This window comes from Sabethes cyaneus, chromosome 2, assembly GCF_943734655.1.
Source record: "Sabethes cyaneus chromosome 2, idSabCyanKW18_F2, whole genome shotgun sequence".
NCBI lineage: Eukaryota > Metazoa > Arthropoda > Insecta > Diptera > Culicidae > Sabethes > Sabethes cyaneus.
Window position 1 is genome coordinate 93,284,031 of NC_071354.1, and position 17,581 is coordinate 93,301,611.

Genomic DNA, 17,581 nt, shown 5'->3' on the forward strand with positions numbered 1-17,581 from the left:
AACTATCAAAATTTGTAAGTGCTACTATTTTGTTCAAATTTTGTAAGCTTATTCAATTTCCAAAATTTTTATGTAAACCAACGCACAATGCAACGTTAACTAATAGATGAATTATGTTCCGAAGACGTGTAGATTTCTATCTCAAAAAGCAAGTAAGACCGTATAACAAAGGTTCCTTTCACCAATAGGTGGATTAAATCAGGTTTTTTGACTCTAACAGCCTCTCCCAGTCGAGATTCGAACATACGACTGGTTTATTAGACCAGCGACATATCTCGTAGACAACTCGGAGGCCAATATTAATGAGTGTTAGTGCCTTAAAAAATTACTGCAGGCCAAGCACAATGAGGTCCGATATTAATCGATAGTAGTTTATAGATTGGCTAAGAATATCCTTATCGTTCGAGCGATATATGCTAATAATGGCCCTCACTATACAAAAGCAGAAATTTAAAAATATAATTACCTTCTAACATGTGAGTTTGCTTTAAATCATCCGTCATTTGAACGGGCGCATTACCAACCTGATTATATAAACGAAATCACTTATCCAATTGATGTTTGCAGTGGAATGTAATACATAATTAGCAATCACTCCTTCCTGTCGCAAGCCTGATCTAGTTTCGATTCCTCCCTGGATTCGCTATAGCAAATCTTTGAATTGGGTAACGACGACGACAGGGTAAGACCGTGCGACCGACCGCTCCGGCTTGTTGCGAGCAGTGCAAGCAAAACAGAACAAATGTGGTTATATAATTGTGATAACACCACACCGCCGTTGCCATTGCCATGAAACCGAAACAATCGCTCTGCCAACATTATCATATGCAAACCAAACCTTCCAATTTGGGCACCGCCAGTTGTGGCCGAGTGGTCAAGGCGCATCCACAGTCGGCCGGACATTTGCAAACCGGGCATAGAGATGTCAACCACGTAAGCGCACATGTGTACGTGGCAGTAGGCATGTTGGCGTCACGAGGCGATCTTGAAGCTCGGATGATGTGATGAGTGTGGAATTATATTTCGGAAATGATTGGGCCCTAATCTGCACAGCGGACGGGTTTAATCGCAATCTATGTCGATGGGATATGTGCACATAGAAAAATCATTTTTGCTGAATTCCAGCAGGTAAAGTTTTTTCCTGCGTTATATAACGGAGTTAAATTGAAAGAAATGTTGTTGCTTTGACGTACTTTAGAGAACGGTCTAAAATTTAATGTCCCACACAAAATACCACATTTCTTGTTTCAGTGTACATAGGTACATGTGGAAAGGGTGCACACGCCTAACTTCACCGTATCGTTAGCGCTGGCCCGCTTTGTTTGGCACCTAGCAGTAGATCTCATATTGATTTCGATAGGCAATTAATTCCTGCGCCTAATGTGGTTCTAGAGGGGGCTCAACAGCGTTAACAGCATTAGTTTTTGGCACTTCTGCTAGAGTTGTTTCCCACGCGATAGCTGCCGGTAAGAGCCTGGGTTGGGATGCGTATGAATAGGCGGTCGGTGGTCGTTCAACTAACTTCAGCCTGGATGAATTTAATTAAAACACATTCTGAGCTATTGGCCCGGTAGGCAAGGTGATTGGCAGTAATTTTCTACAAGTGTGGTTAGCGGCTGTAGGGTGCGAGTTATTATCGCACACGGAGTGCCGTATTTACATAAATATCATAAAATACTGCAGTAATTGAAATTGGGTGTCCGTAACCGTTTTCAAGTGTTATATAAAGCGACAAGTTTTATTAAAGCTATTGCAGTTTATGATTCGCAAGTTATGGCTCCAGAATATCACTAACTACAAATTGAATTCGGCTGATGCTAAGTCTGCTTTCGCCTATTAAAATATGATCATGATTTTACCGGAATAAAATATCTTGTCATAGTTCCGGGGGATGGCTTTAATCCTCTGATCTAATGGACGGTATGGATGGAGCATCACGTGACTGCTCACACCCATCCCATTCAATTTATGCGAGTTTTGTGCATCCTAACTAACGTCCAAAATATATTCAGTTGAAGTCCACCGTCCTTCACCCTTGTTTATTTTATTTTTCAGATCCCGCCAAATATTACCGGGAGCACATTTGGCTTGCTAACATCATTCCCAGTGATGATTTGATCCGCTTATCCTCAATTTTGAAGATGGCTCAAATAGTCGAAGGTGGTTTTGATTACGTGTGTTATAGGTTGCCTTCACGTTGTCACGTTTGTCATGTTTGCTCACATGTTGAACTGCACAGTCTTTGAAGTTCCAATCATGAAGTGCAGTTTGCTCTGCTTTAGTCAAACAAAAAGACTCTAATAATGCTGTTTATTCATTAGATTGTATACTAACAAGCTCTGATTTGCGTATGAAATTGCATCTTTTGATATGCATGCCGTTTGATCGAAATGATATGTGCATTCATGCAAGGAACCCCTTTTCCAATCATCGTCGTTTTTATATTTGAAGAAGAACAGCATTTTATCAAGAATATCGTCCCACATCTGTCCTTTTCTGTTTTCTACTGCTATCGTTGATCAGGACCATGCAAAAAATAAACGACACTTTGATTAAATACTATTCGACAAGGCACAATCGAAACCGCATTGTGTGACGGAAGCAAACATAAGCCAATACATCGTACTGCCTCGTCAATAAAACGGATCTGTCTCCGTTCAGTTGCCGGTTTCCGTTCAGTTCATCAGCTTCGTGTACGGAGCATTCTTTTGTGAACTCTCAATGTAGAGATCTTCGGAGCGCAAAAAACCATCCCTCCCGTTAAGGTCGGTCTAAACCACGCCATGGAACACACAACGGCCGTACTGATCCCTATCTTAAAACAATACGTAGCGGGGAAAATTGATGGCATGAAAATCAAACGAAGCACGAGATGAAAGCGGTTTATGATTTACTCTTGCGGCCCGTTCGGATTCTCCACTTCCGATAGCAAAGCGCCCGCCCGCCCCAGCCAATCGACGGTTGGCCATTCATACCACTGTCCCGTTGTCTTCACGAGTGTCTACTGGCTGTGCTTTCCGGAATCGTTAGTTTGATTTTTATTGCTTTCGTCGTCGGAACATTGTTTTGTGGGCCATGCCAAAGTGCGCTGCTGTTTTCTTAGTTAGAATTCGAGTACGGCAGCTTGTTGTTACATCTAAATTGAGGAAGCGGAACGATTGCGGAACTGGTAGGGGTAGGAAAATAGAAAAAAGACTAGAGACTTCACCTGAAAAAGCTTCTTCGATATACAATACGTTTCTGAAGACGGAATGTCGTTTAAGGGAGCGTAAAAGTTTTATTACCTCATTTTTTGACTTATTTCAAACTTTTTGTTTTCGATAACACAAAAGACGATTGCTTCGGATTTATGCCTTTTAAACGTTGAACTTCAGACTAATTTTAATATTAAACATTATGTTTTATATGAGAACTTCTCCCGATTACGAGTTCTTTAAGTTTAAGTCTTTAATCATTCATAAAAATGATAAAATTCTTTTAGCGTTCAGGGGTAATTCTAAAACGACATTGAATCAAAACTAAACTTCTTTATTCGAAATGTTGTAAACAAGTTAGGAGAGTCATCTACAAAAACACACCGGGCCGTTTACTTATAAAACACATCCTCTTAAACGTTGCTTCAATAACTTTCCCTTATCTAATTTTCCGCTCTTTCCCCTGCACGCCTTGTCCTATTCTTTTGGATCCTATCAGCCAGTATTGTGAAACCCACACTTGTGTGACCTAATGTTCTCACACGTGTTCTCGTTCTAATGAACATGCCGGCATAAACATCCCTTTCGGACTCTCGTTCTTATTTATTCATGCACTGTGACGAGTTTTTGCGAGCTATATTTAGCTAACCCAGCTATGGTCGTAGCTCTCGTTCGTCGTTGCAGCCCGAGCAGCTAATACCGATTACTCACGAGGGCTTGCACTCTCACCCACATGTCGAGCCGAGGGTGTAAGATGAAGAAAAAGTAATGCTAAATCTGTATCCTTGTTTGTCGCTAGCCATTGCGGGCAACTGGCTGATCACGAGTTGTTTACCTCTTGAGCGAGCTATGCAGAAAGACGCTACGAGTCTATGCGTTCGCGAGTGTGTAGATAGCAGAATGTCTGCACGTAGCAACGACGAACGTTTGTCGTACGATTGCGTCAGTGGCGTAAGCGTTAGATGCGTTGCTTCTCAGAATTGCTCGCGTGAGAGTAGGCATCATTTGCTTCTCGCTCGATTTGCAACATTACTATCAACGTATTCATTTCCTTACTTTCTTCTACTATTCCCTACGTTAATTGTAAAAAAACTACCGCTATAAAAAATTAATTATATGCCTGTTCTCTTAAAAAGATCGAAACAAAAAAAACGACGTTGTTCGATGCTAACAAAATTCGACTACGTGATGACAGACTTCCTGGATAGCAATTTTATACGGCAGTCGGTAGGAGATGTGTGGTTGACATTTTCAAGCATATGAAACCGTCGAAGGTCGCCAAGAAATATATGGTTTGGCAGGTCATCTCTACCTGTGAGTTGAAAAGCGATATTTTCATTTTAATCGAGACCGTCAATTAAGAAATGTACATGATTAAGTGCCTGGAAAATCGCCTGTCTGCCTTTTCTGAAGCAGCACGATTATTCCGTGCTGTTTTGATTTGATTTGGTATCCTATCTTTACGGTCATGGATTAGTATACTACCAATAGCCTATATTCACCTAAAGACTGAAACCCTCCCAACATTACAACAATCGAGAAACATTGAGCTATCGTCAAGCGGAACCTGATGAAAACCCATAAAACTGTTGGAAGCGAGAAGCTTTTTAAGGAAACTGACGTTCTGCGCCAACCAAGGTAGACGAGATGGCAGCCCAGATAACACCAGATCGTAATAGAAAGTCCACATTAAGTCGTATGCATAACCGTATGCAGTCGTAATTGCATTCCTCGAAACGTCAGCTGAACGTAAAATAAAGTTTTCGTAAGAAACCCGAGACCGAAAAGCCACATCTTTCAATAATGATTGGAGTATGTCAAAGTGAAGTGTACAATTAGTTGTTTTGCAGTTGCGCGTGCCGTCACATGCAATATATGGCTGTGAATTATAAAGCAGTATGGATGATTGTAACATTTAGTTATCCATCTGTTCTGGAAGTGGCCATCTTCCAGGTATCTACTCATTACTGTCCCGAATAATTCGGGAGCCTCTAAAATAGCCGCTTTAATGGCCAAATTCGGGATTCCGTTTGGTCCCGCTGCCTTGCTCGGCTTTAGGGATTTAGCTATCTGAGTTAGTTCCTCGTTCGTAACCGTCGCTTCCTCCACGAACTCTAAATCGCCGTCGCCCACGTTAATTTGGATGTTCGGCAGGGAGGCACGCTTATTTTTCGTTAGATTGTTAATGGTTTTAAATTCGTGCCATTCGAATCGTCAAATTCACAGAACAATATAATGCGATCTCGCAAAACACCAACTAAATGCTAATTTTACTCAGCACTTTAATTGCCAAAACTAGAATATGTCAAACTGAGCAAAGGCTGAATTTGCATACAGTGCATATCTGTTTAATTGTTGAACGTCTACATTAAGAACCAGCAACTCAAATAAGTACAATGGCTTTCAATACCAAAATGTTAGAACGCACTAGAAAAGCTAAGGCTAAGAATCGAATTATAAAAGTATAAATTGTCATTCAGCATGTATTTACAAGTTTAAAACATATTTTTGATTGTTGTCAGCTTCAGTGGATTTTTGACTTCCTGTAATATATTCATTTTATGTTTTGAATATTATATTTGCTTGTTAGAAATTGTATTTCAATCAATATTTATTTACCATCAGGCACATATGTATTTCGAAAATTAATTGTCACTGAATGCGATGTTGCTATCAAAAATGTTTTCGTCGGTCGGTGATTAAACGCACTGTAAATCAATTGAAAATTTTAATGCGAGCTTGCCAATTTAATTGATTGGTTGAAAATTGGATTATGAAACCGGTATTAACAGGTATTAATCGAAATGATAAGTTTTATTTAAATATCATAAGCAAATTATTTTTCTGAAAAAATTGTTGACTTTAAAGATAAATTTGACTTTAAAACAAAGCTCAACGTAACTTTGTTTAAATTATTCGCTATTTATAACTGTAATGTTTATTCCGTTTTCTACTGTATGTGAGTGCACTGGCATGGCAAGATGTTTTAGTTTTATTGGATTGTGGTACGTGCCGCAGCATATATAAATAATAATGCGTCTCCATCATTTTTTTCGAATGGAGTGTGATAGCATTACGAAGAAACGATAAACGTGATTGGTTGATCAATATCGCTATATAATAAACTTTTAATTAAAATTTAAAGGAATATAATCGTTTCTTCACTTCAAGTTCCATTCCGTAGGCACTTATTTACCTCCTAATTGTCCAGTGTTTTACTTCATGTAATGACAAAATGTGTGAAGCTCTACGGCTGCATCAACGTCCCTTCTGATAAAATCGCGGAGGAAAGCTTGAGCTGTATCAACACAAGTATCATTTTCACCGAAAAAAAAACAAGCACGCCTTAAGCTGTTGTACCTTGTCGTTTTGCAATTTTAATGTACCGTTTATTTATCACCTTCCGTAAACAATTTTTGCAAGCATTCATCATACTTTACCTAAACAAGTTTCTTCTTTTCCCTTTTAACATAAATACAAAAGCGCGCAAAACTAAAACTAACACTAAACCGCTTCCAGAATCTCATCTGAGAACCACAACCAGCACAGTAGCAACCACCACGATCGTTGGAATGCTGCAAGCGGCACCGGAAAATTTGCTGAAAAAGGGTAAGGAAACACAAGGCGAACCGAAGCGAAAGACAGCGCGAATCTCGCCCCGCGACCAACAACACACCAAAATAGCGAAAATAATCTGAACAATATGGCATACACGGTGTAAGTTAAATGATGTCAGTGCTCGTCACAATACGCTTGGTGAAAATGGTAATTGTTGTCCGTTTGTGTTTGGATTCCACAAAAAAAAATCTACACTCGTATCCAAGTTGTGCTCAAAAAGCATCGCTTAGCAGAAATAAGCACAGATCCCACATGAATCTGATATGATGAATTCAAATTCAACGGATGATAATAATTGCCGTTCTACCCTAACTAAACACCGTGCATGGCAAAGTTGTGGAAAAATAAAAGATCAACAAAAAAACTTCACCAAGCAAAAAGTACGCCTTTCGTTTGTTGGTTTTAATTTCGTTTCACGTTCCTTCATCTTTGCTGTTACGTCTTGTGTTCTCATGGTGAAGTTCTAGGTTTTTAATTTGCATTCAGTGTTTATTTACAATGTTCTCGTTTCTGTACGTTTTGCATCCTGGGCGACGAGTCTGATCCAACTAGTTTTTTTCCAGCAACACTCTCTCTCTCTCTCGCTCGCTCGCTCTGAATCGCTGGCCGGCCGGCCTTACAAAAACGGTAGCAGGCCACAGAAAAGCTTTCACATCTATAAATCTGTGGCTTTTGTTGGGCTTTCGTGCCTTTCGCGATAAGACTAGAGTTCTGGAGAAAAAGGGAGTGAAAGAGTGAAAAAATGAAAATCTGCGGCTTTTCTAATTATTGGAGCGAAGCTACAATGAATTGTGTGTTCTTTTTTGCTGACTTTTTTGTTTTTTTATTTCAGCCGAGCCAAACGAAACGCTAGCTGAGAGCAACCAGGGTAATGAGATTTTCCTTTTGGTGTTTGCCGGTTTAATTGCTTATTTTTGTTTAAAAAAACATGCAGCATTCCTTTTGTTATTCAGCTGAGCTTTAATAAACCAAGTAACTACATTTTCAACATTCACTGTTGTTTTGATGGCTAACACAATACAATCAGCATGAGCGCATAGAATCAGTTATTTTCATGTTGCAGAGATTATCGTTTAATGAGTATGCCTCGGTTGGTGTCATACCAAGTGGTTGAGCACATAGTTATCAGGCATCGTACGTTGTTCATTCGGGTGCGAACCAGGGAAACGAAACAAAAGAATTGTTTTCATAAAATTGAAATAAAAATAAATCAAACAAAACCAAAGGAAGAATAACACAAATATAAATTAGAGATAAGAGAAACTCAAGATCAGGGCAGAAACGGAACTAAATTCAAACTAGATCATAAGCATTCAAAATTTGCACTCGTTTTTTTGTTTTAGCTTATAATGAAGGCAGGCAATATTTGACTTATAAATAGTCCTGGGTACAGAATTTGAGTTCGAATCCTGGTATAGTACACAGGTTCTAGTAAAAATTCTAAAGCCACTTAGTTTTATTTGAATTTTATAAAGGGTTTATTGCAGTAATAATCATTTCTTCTGGATTTATTATGGCACTAGCTGTCTCGACAAAGTTTGTATTGCCACAAATTAAACTGTACTGTACATAAATTGTAAATCTCAGATGACCTTTGTCACGATCTGGAATTTGCAAGTTTCCAAGGGTTGAGCTCCTTTTAATGGTTCATTTTAGCATTCACGTCAACTATGAAACCATGTACAATTTTCAATTTTTCCTCGCAGTAAAGTAGGAAGCAACTCCCTCTATTGCTACGCCAGATAAATAAAGCTGATAGCATTAAAATATTCGCCGTGATTGTATAACACTTCGCGGAATACCATTTCTCGGGTAAGATTTCCTTCTTACTCGCTATCGCTCGTTCGGACATTCCTGCCTCCAAAAACACTCACATGCCAAATTAGGTCTATTTTTTTTGGTTAAACCTCTAGTTATGCAGAAATTTGCATTTCGTTAGTAAGGGCACCCCCTCCCCCTCGCTTTTAGTAAGGGAAGAAGGTGAGGGCTTTCAAACCACCATAGAGAAAAATTCTACCTCCAGAAAACCCCACATACCAAATTTGGCTTGATTTGCTTGATTAGTTCTCGAGTTATGCAGAAATTTGTGTTTCATTTGTGTGGAAGCCCAAGTAACAATTTTAAGTTTTATTACGTTCCACTAGTGGTATTCATGACCAATTCCATAAAACCACTGATAAAACTATGAGCTCCACCAGAACTTTCTGATGACCGCTATAAAACTGCCTTCCAACCAAGTGGCCCACTTTTTTTTGTTTTGATTATAGTCACTTTAACAGCTTAGATCATTCGTGACTTCTGCGGGGTTGGGATTTGAACCCGGGTCCTCGGCGTGAATGCTAACCAGTACGCCGGGACTGACCCCTCAAGTGGCCCACTCTTCAGAAGGTTTTCATAACCTCTATAAGAATCAGGTCGTAAGCTGAAGTTGTCTTAAAACCGCTTACTGAAGTAGTCTCAAAAAAAAAGCAGCAATAATACCGGATATGCTTTCCGCTGCTCGATAACTACCGGCATGAGTTTATAAGGCTTTTTGCTACAAAGCTATAAAACATACAGCTTGCTCTGGTGAAAGGCTAAATCCGTCCGCCAGCTTTGTTAACTTGAAAATATATCCGTGAGCAGAAGTTTTACTGTCAGATCATCCTGATTGTTTTAGTTTGCAGCGACCATAATAAAATATCCCATAGAATAATTACGGGGAAGTCCTCTACGCTCGAACACTTAAGGTTTTTGGGATAAAACTCAAAAAATACCGGTTTTATTACATCTGTTTCCACTTTAATGTAGAGAAAAACAATATTATAAGCAAAAAAAATATAAAGAAACAAAATTTGCGCTGCAAGGTTAATTTTGAAAGTAGATAGTATACAAATGTATACTTACAAATTAGCTCAAATCGAAAGCTGTCCGCTATGCTCGGACATAATAAACTGATCTATTAAAACCTGCATCAAAAGTTGTCACCAATTTTTTCTAGTTTTTCCGCTATTTTTTCAACGAAGAGACTATTAATGGATTCTCTCAAGTGAGAACATAATGTTTCGCTGAAGTTTGTGTTTATTCTACACGTAGCTGCCACGGCCTCATAAAGGGTTGAAGTGCTGACACCATGATCAAAAAGATCTACTGCTGCTATTATAAGAATACTACCTGATTGCCTGATCTTAGTGGGATCCTTTGTCTCTCCACTTGTACATCTGTTATTGTAACGAAAATTACCATAATACAAGAAAAAAACCCTTTTTCTTCTTTTGAATGAATCTACTCCCTTTGTCAGGTCACCCCTCTCCCCGCCTGTAGTCATCCAGCCGATTGTTGCCTTCTTATCCTCCTGTGGCCCTATAAAGCGAGACATAGTCTTTTTTACATTATTGACCCTCCCCCTTGTCAATGACCACCATATTCCCCCCAAAATTAATCTCCTCTTGTCATCTAGCCACTTTTACAATCACAACTGCTATCAATACAAATGCATGAGAAACGTACCCCTTTACCGATTTGAGCTCCTTCTTTGTAAGAGATCTCGCCCACACTGATTCTTATATGTCAAGCAATATGTGTGCCACGTTTTGTGAAAAACCGTCCGGACGTTCCAGACTTATGTGGAACCTACATTCATACTCACGTTTCTCATTCCCTCGCTGTTCGCTCCCTCCCGACCAGCTCTCTTTTCTGTTACGTACCCAATTATGCATCTCTTTGTTCCGTCTATTATAGGGTAAGGAACGAGTTAAGCAGTGTTACCTATTTTAATCAGTTGAACATAAATGATCCGAAAATGCACTTTTTTATTCATATTTTCAAAATCTTTTGATAGGATCATCTTCACAAATCACTTAACCATACATTTGGTTCACACAAACACAATTTATTGGGTTTCCGACAAGAAATATGATGAATTAAAAATTGTTGTCCAAAAACGTACATTTTTCAGCTGCTCTTCAGCAATCGCCACCTTGCTACTGACGAATTCATCAAATTTTCAGCACTGATTACAACCACTCTGAAAGTCAAGCACTCAATTGTCACATACCATATTATTCAGTCTCTTTTTTTCTATTATCTAAGGCTTTGTCACTAGCCGAAAGTTTTATTATTTTCTAACAAAACTGAAAACAAATTCTGAATTGATGGAACCTGTTCACCAGTAGCAGCAGCTGCAGCACAACTGATGAACTATCGTGTTGCCAAGATACTGTTTCAGTTCTGGAAATAAGAATTTTAAGTTTGAAATTAACTGAAACCTCCTATGGTGAAAACGTGGTTCAATACTTTTAAGAGAAATGTATGTTCATAATTAATTTTTCTTTATTAAAAACAACACAAAAGACAGCTTTTTCAATAATTTTCGAAGATTTTCTCAGTGATTTAATGAAGCAACGATGTGTTTCAATGTTATTTGCTTTGACAACACTGTTCTAAAGTTAGATCGTGTGCACTTCTATGTTTGCCTCTTTTGTTCTCCCACCATCCTTATGAACAGCGAGTGAGACGTCAAACTCGCAGTTTCCCATAAGAACACCAGAGAATAAAAGAGACGACGAATACCGTTTGCCGAACGGTGCGGTGAGTGTATGCCCCGATAAACAATTTAGACAGATGGAATTTTACGCATATGCCGATACGCTATGCCAATTGCGCATCAGATGCCGATTAGTAGGTCGCGGATAGGAACGCGAACTTACTGAATAGGGGGAAAAGTTCGAGGGATTTTTTAACGGGACGTAAAAAAATTCAGATTTCAGGATTGCTGAAAACAGCACCCTGCGGGTGAAAATGGGTTCGGTGTGTTCAAAATTAGTTCCACCGCTCCAACTTTTAAAGCGAAAAATCAAAAGTTTAGCTCAACAATAGTGTCTTCCAATGGTAACAGCTTGAAGAACTAAAGATAGCAAGAAGATTGGTATGCTGATATTCCCCACTTAGTCAACCCATCGCTTGTAATAAGGTAAAACAATCAGTGACCCGCTTAGACTGCTTAAAACTAGTTCTTTACCCTAGTTGAACCAACGACTGATAAGTTTATTCTAACCCGTTTTACTGACGGGATGACGAAACAGTACAGGCACTTGCTACTTGCTACCTTTACAGTTGTCCCGTCAGTCAAACGTGTTGGAGTAAGCTTCTCAGTCGGTGGTTTAACTACAATAGACGGAGAAAGAGATACACCTACAATATGTGTCTATAAACGACTCAACCCGCCAGTATTGGTGGAGTTTAAAATACGTTGCACGCTTAATAAGGGGTCAGTGATGTTAAAAATTCAAAATCTCATAACTCATTAAAAATCAAAATCAACTGTGAATCACGTCAACTTGATTTTATGCAGAATAAACTCACGTGTGAGTTTTTCTGCTTTCATAGCAAGAAGCACAAAACTCACACATATTTCTTCCCGCGTGATCATATTCTGCTTTGCTTCAACTGCTACCCGGAGCTATACACATATACATACAAATTCGTTGTTGAACAGCATAGGCATTCTCTCGTGCGATACGTAACTGTGAGTGAGCGTGAGAGAATGAATCTCTAAATAAATCGTAAAGTTAGACTAAAACGCACATTTAAACTACATTTTTATCTGATTCTTAAAAGGCTTTTTACTTTCTAGTTAAGAAAAGAAATCCCGCGAAGGAAAAATGTAAATTCCGCCAATATGTTTGCCATCTTTATTCATGAATGGTAAATGGTAGCTTTTTTCGCTGCTGATGTTTTCTCTGGCGGTTAATTCTCTTTCGCTCTCTGGTTCGTTGTATGAAATGCCAGCCAGAAGAATTAAGCAAAATGCTCACAGCTGAATTTGGTTCACATCGCATAGCAACAGAGACATCGCGTATAATAGCAAAAGAAATTCATATGAAAGTTTTACGCTTGTGATCAAGGTTGAAATTTCTTGTACTTGAAATCTCATTGAGGTTTTTGCTGCTATGAATTTTTCAACACTGTAAGGGGTTCTTGGAGTCTCCATTTTATCCAGTCCGCTGTGGTTCAAAGGTTCATCTTACTTCTTAACTCTACCATATCTTGCCATCTAAAGAATTCATTTTCACTGTACCCGGTCCTGGGCTACTCGTCGCTAATTCGTTGAGCGTCTCAACACACCCGAATTAGCTTCAATGTGGTCGAGCTAACGTGCATTCACCGTAACTGTTCGCGTTCAACTTTATCCTATGTTGTCCTGAAATCCAAGAAAATACAATACATGGACACGTTGTACTCCCGAGTAAAAATTTGATCCGAAGTAGAACGAGTCCCTATAAAGCCCGCCTGATACTCCCCTACGAATTCTCTTGATATTGGGGATAGACGATGCAACAAAATCTGGGAGAGCACCTTGTAGGTAGCGTTGCCTAGCGTAATGCCGCAATTACAGTAATCTAGCCGATCGCCCTTTTTGTAAATGGGACAGACCACGCTTTCGCTTTGCCGTTGCTAGCGGTTCTTGGACATTTTTGTAGAGGTCTGCTGGGTGTCGGTCCTATTATTCTTCAGCTGACCGAACTATCGGTACAATTTATTTTAATCGAAAAAATCATTTTTTCTTTATAAAGGCTCTACTACAACGCATACAGTTATCTTGCCTTGTGATAAATACCTTGTGTTTGATACATTAATATCCTATAATCATTTTTAAAAATTGCAGAATTTCAAAATTTCCATAATGCACAAAAAAAATTTAATACGCATATGCTGCACAACTACAGAAACTGCTAAAAAAATTATTATTCATTCGGATACCGGCTGACCCGACAAATTTCGCATTGCCACAAATTAAACTGTGTTGTAGATAAATCGTGAATCTCGGATGACCTTTGTCACAATCTCGAGTTTTGTAAGTTTCTGAGAAGCTCAACCTTAGATGTTTCATTTTGACAGTTACATAACTACGAAAGCATGGGTAATTTAATATACGAATTTGTAATTTTTTCTCACAGTAAAGTAGAAAACCCCCCGTTGCCTAGCCAGATAAAATAAAACGGATAGCTCTTAAATATTCGACGTGATTGTTTAACATTTCGCCAAATACCATTTCGCGAAAAACCTTGTACTATTTCACGCGGAATGTACTATTTCACGGAAAACCTTTTCGTGGAAAGTACCTTTTCGATCCTCGGGGTGATCCTCACCTTACTCGCTGTCGTTCGTTCGGAACCAACTGAAGGATAGCAATAGAGATCAGTAGACCTAGGAAAACAACTAAACCTGGACAGAGGTGATTGCTGCGGGGTGGTTGCAAATAGTTTTTGGTGATCTTGTTATTGACTGGTATGTTTTATGGAAGAGTCCAAAATTTCTCGAGCTCGATTAGTTTATGAGTTACGCAAAAATTTCTCTTTTATTTGTATGAGAATCTTTATCCCCCTACTACAGGGGTGAGGGGTCTCAAACCATCATAAAATAAATTCATGCCTCCAAAATCCCTCAAATGCTAAATCTTTTTCCATATGTTTGATTGGTTCTCGAGTTATGAGGAAATTTGTATTTCATTTGTATGGGAGCCCCCCGTCTTAAAGGGGGAGGGGTCATAATTCACCATAAAAAAACTGCTGCCTCCTAAAACCCCGACATGCCAAATTTGGTTCCATTTGCTTGATTAGTTCTGGAGTTATGAGGAAATTTGTCTTTCATTTATAAGGGAGCCCCCCCTCCTGAACAGGGAAGGGGTCCTAATTCATAAAAAAAATCTTACCTCCTAACACCCCTACATGCCAAATTGGGTTCCATTTGCTTGATTAGTTCTCGAAATAAGAGGAAATCTGTATTTCATTTTTATGGGAGCCCCGCTTCTTAGGGGGAGAGGGGTCTCTAACTATCATAAGAACCTTCCTCGGCCCCTACATGCAAATTTTCACGCCGATCGGTTTAGTAGTTTTCGATTCTATATGGAACATACCGACAGACAGACAGACAGACAGAAATCCATTTTTATAGGTATAGATTGTATTATGGCCGCTAAAAACCAAATTGTTCAAGATGAGCTTGTATTTTCACAAAATTTTTTTGTTTAACGACACTTTCATTTTAATTCAAGAGCTATGAACTATTGTAAGGAAATATAGGAAACGTCGAGTTATTAAATTATTTTTTCGTTAATAAGTCCATCAACTACACTCGTTTACTAAATTTCATGAAATCTTTAGACTCTTCAGCCCGAAAATCGCTATCGCATGCGAAGTTATTGAAAATAATTTGTTTTTACATAGATGCTTTTCTCAAACAAGCTTCGTCAGCCATAAGAGAATTTCTTTAGTCAAAATAGTATTCATCAAACTGTTTTCAAGATATCATCTTTCTAAAGCAACACATTTAGATGCTTTGAAAAACTAATCGTCATTTTGATGGTTTTGTTGCATTACTATGGTGCGCTGGTGTGGCTCAAACTTAGGTGGCAGAGGAAAACTAAACTGAACAACTTGGCATTCTAGAAGCGTTCTCTGCTCAATGGTATTTTTTGTATATCAATGTTTATTACGGCGCGGCGCGGATGCAAGTATTAAAAAAATTCCTGGGCCGTCCACCAATTTTTACTGAGCGTAAGATATGTAATATCTATAAGCTAAGTTAAAAATCTCAATTTGAGCTTATGAATATTTGACATAAAACAAAATTATGAAAATTCGATGAAATCATGACCGAACTGACATATTGCAACACAAGGTCATAAGTGATAATTACCACTCGATAGACATAGGATTCCGAAAGCATTGTGTTAGATTTCGAAGCATGCAATTGCAATTCTTTGTCGTAGCTCAGGACCATGTTGAAATTAATGAAAGTAGTTTTCAAACCAGTTGTCCATTGAGAAGGAACCAACGAGCGTCGCTGTGTCAAGCTCAGACTATGGACTGCGTCAATAATGCCGTCAACAATACCGATTTCTTTCGTGCAGTTGATACTCACGGTAGCAAACGTTATGCTGTGCAAGCTTCTATTTGCATCCAGCAAGTATGGCCAAGTTTTTCTTATGTATAATTGGCTTACATTTTCTTAGTTTTATTGATTTCTATTGTTTTTTTTACTAAAATGAGTATGACTATTTTGTCGCAGAATTGTTCTACATTTTGTCTATCCAACGACGTATTGATTGTCAACATTTGTGCAGTAGCACGACAGTTCTAAGCGTTCAAAATATTTATTATAGGCGTTTCATTTTTGTGTTATAGTATTAATATAAATTAAAGTCAATTTAAAGAACAGTGAACTAGACACAGACGTGATACGCCCCCGAGATAGAGCCCGGAAATATTGGTGCAAGACATTTGTAATAGTAACAGTACATATTTGCCTAACTTAAAAGGTAGACATTCTTTCTTTGTCTATTGTAAATATTATGCCAGGATGCTTTTTTGTTATTATTTAATTATTGTTTTATGGTTACTGAATGATTTCATATGTTTCATGAAGCGTTTCGACCTAAAACAAACAGTCCTCCACACTGTTATTCCCTAGGGCTTGTTTTAATAATTTGTTCCAGAGAGGATTGTTACCGAAAAACTAATATACTAATGGATTCTACCAGTTGGAAACCATCCATCGTTTCATATAGTTATTTTTTTCTGTTTATAATTTTCCCAACTCTTCATTATAAACTTGCCCCCGGGTGACTTGCAAGCTAATAATAAATAGCCAATGTACAAAATAACACCACTCTCGTGATGATTTCATTAGTGATAACCAATTTATTTTTTCTTTTCCCATTTTCCCTTTTTTCCACCGCAGAACTGAATGCCACCGATGGGAGCAGTGCAACGGCGTTGCCGGTGCAGATGCGCTCTACTTCAGGCCTGATAGCGACGCTGTTGACGATTGTCCTCATTTTCACGTCGACGTTGTTGTAGATGAACTTTCGGCAGTACACCGATGAAGTGGAGATTCGTGATCGATATTTGCATATACATTTTGTCCATACATAGATAAGCATTGCAATGAGAACAATGTAGCCTGCAGCTACCCTTTTGAGAGGAGGAAGCAAAAACACCCCCCGAAATACTGTGACTTCGAATGGGCGAGCGTTTGGATGGTGAGTGTTTGCGCGCAGAAAATGATGTGTAGATATCGTAGGATTCGCGTCGTTGTGTTGCAGCTGTTGAATCGAATCGCAAGGAATACGGCTAGTCGTGGCGTTCCTTAAGGGAACAACTGGGAGCTGTCCCAAGAAGTGCTCGTTAGTCAATAGAAGGTACTACACGACTTCGTCCCCTATAGTCGTGCATAAGTGTTAAAACGTGCTAGTTTTTATTGATTAACATCTCTCTCTATACTAGAGTTTAGGTTTATCGCAGTCATTGTTTAAGCCCTAAGCAGATTTCACTATTTGTTTTACACCCCCGATACCAAAGCTTAATAACCAAACCAAACTGTAATCATCTCGATACCAAATAAGCAACTCGAAGATGGTACGATGCGCTAAATAGTCATTCGAGAGTAAGTAGTTGAATGTTTTATATAGATTTTTTATATGTGTATAACAAAACCCGTCTCACTCAAAACTGTCTCTATAACCAGAAGAGATCTGTTTTTTCAGTGTGTCACCACAGACGATCCTTAAATTCTCAATCGCGTCAAGGGAACAGCTCGCGATAAAGTAACAACTAAGAAGATAAACAGCAAAGAGAACAATTGAGAACAATTATTGATGTATTTTACAACAAAAGAAAGGAAAATATGATGCCTTATGAAATATATATTAAAACACACTTTTTTATGACATCCGAGAATTGAAGGACGCAAGAAAAATGCATTGAATGAAATTACCAAAATTATTA

The 17,581-nt window shown here is 38.6% G+C and overlaps 1 protein-coding gene across 1 annotated transcript in view; it reads left to right on the top strand.

Annotated features, from left to right (window-relative positions):
- Positions 1–16,654, top strand: part of LOC128735695 (uncharacterized) — a 57,732-nt gene extending 41,078 nt beyond the window's left edge. Inside the window, exons 6-7 of the mRNA XM_053830179.1 lie at positions 6,678–6,803; positions 16,536–16,654. Of these exons, the coding sequence (XP_053686154.1) occupies positions 6,678–6,803; positions 16,536–16,654 (245 nt within the window). The remainder of the gene's footprint in view (positions 1–6,677; positions 6,804–16,535) is intronic.
- The last annotated feature ends 927 nt before the right edge of the window (positions 16,655–17,581 follow it).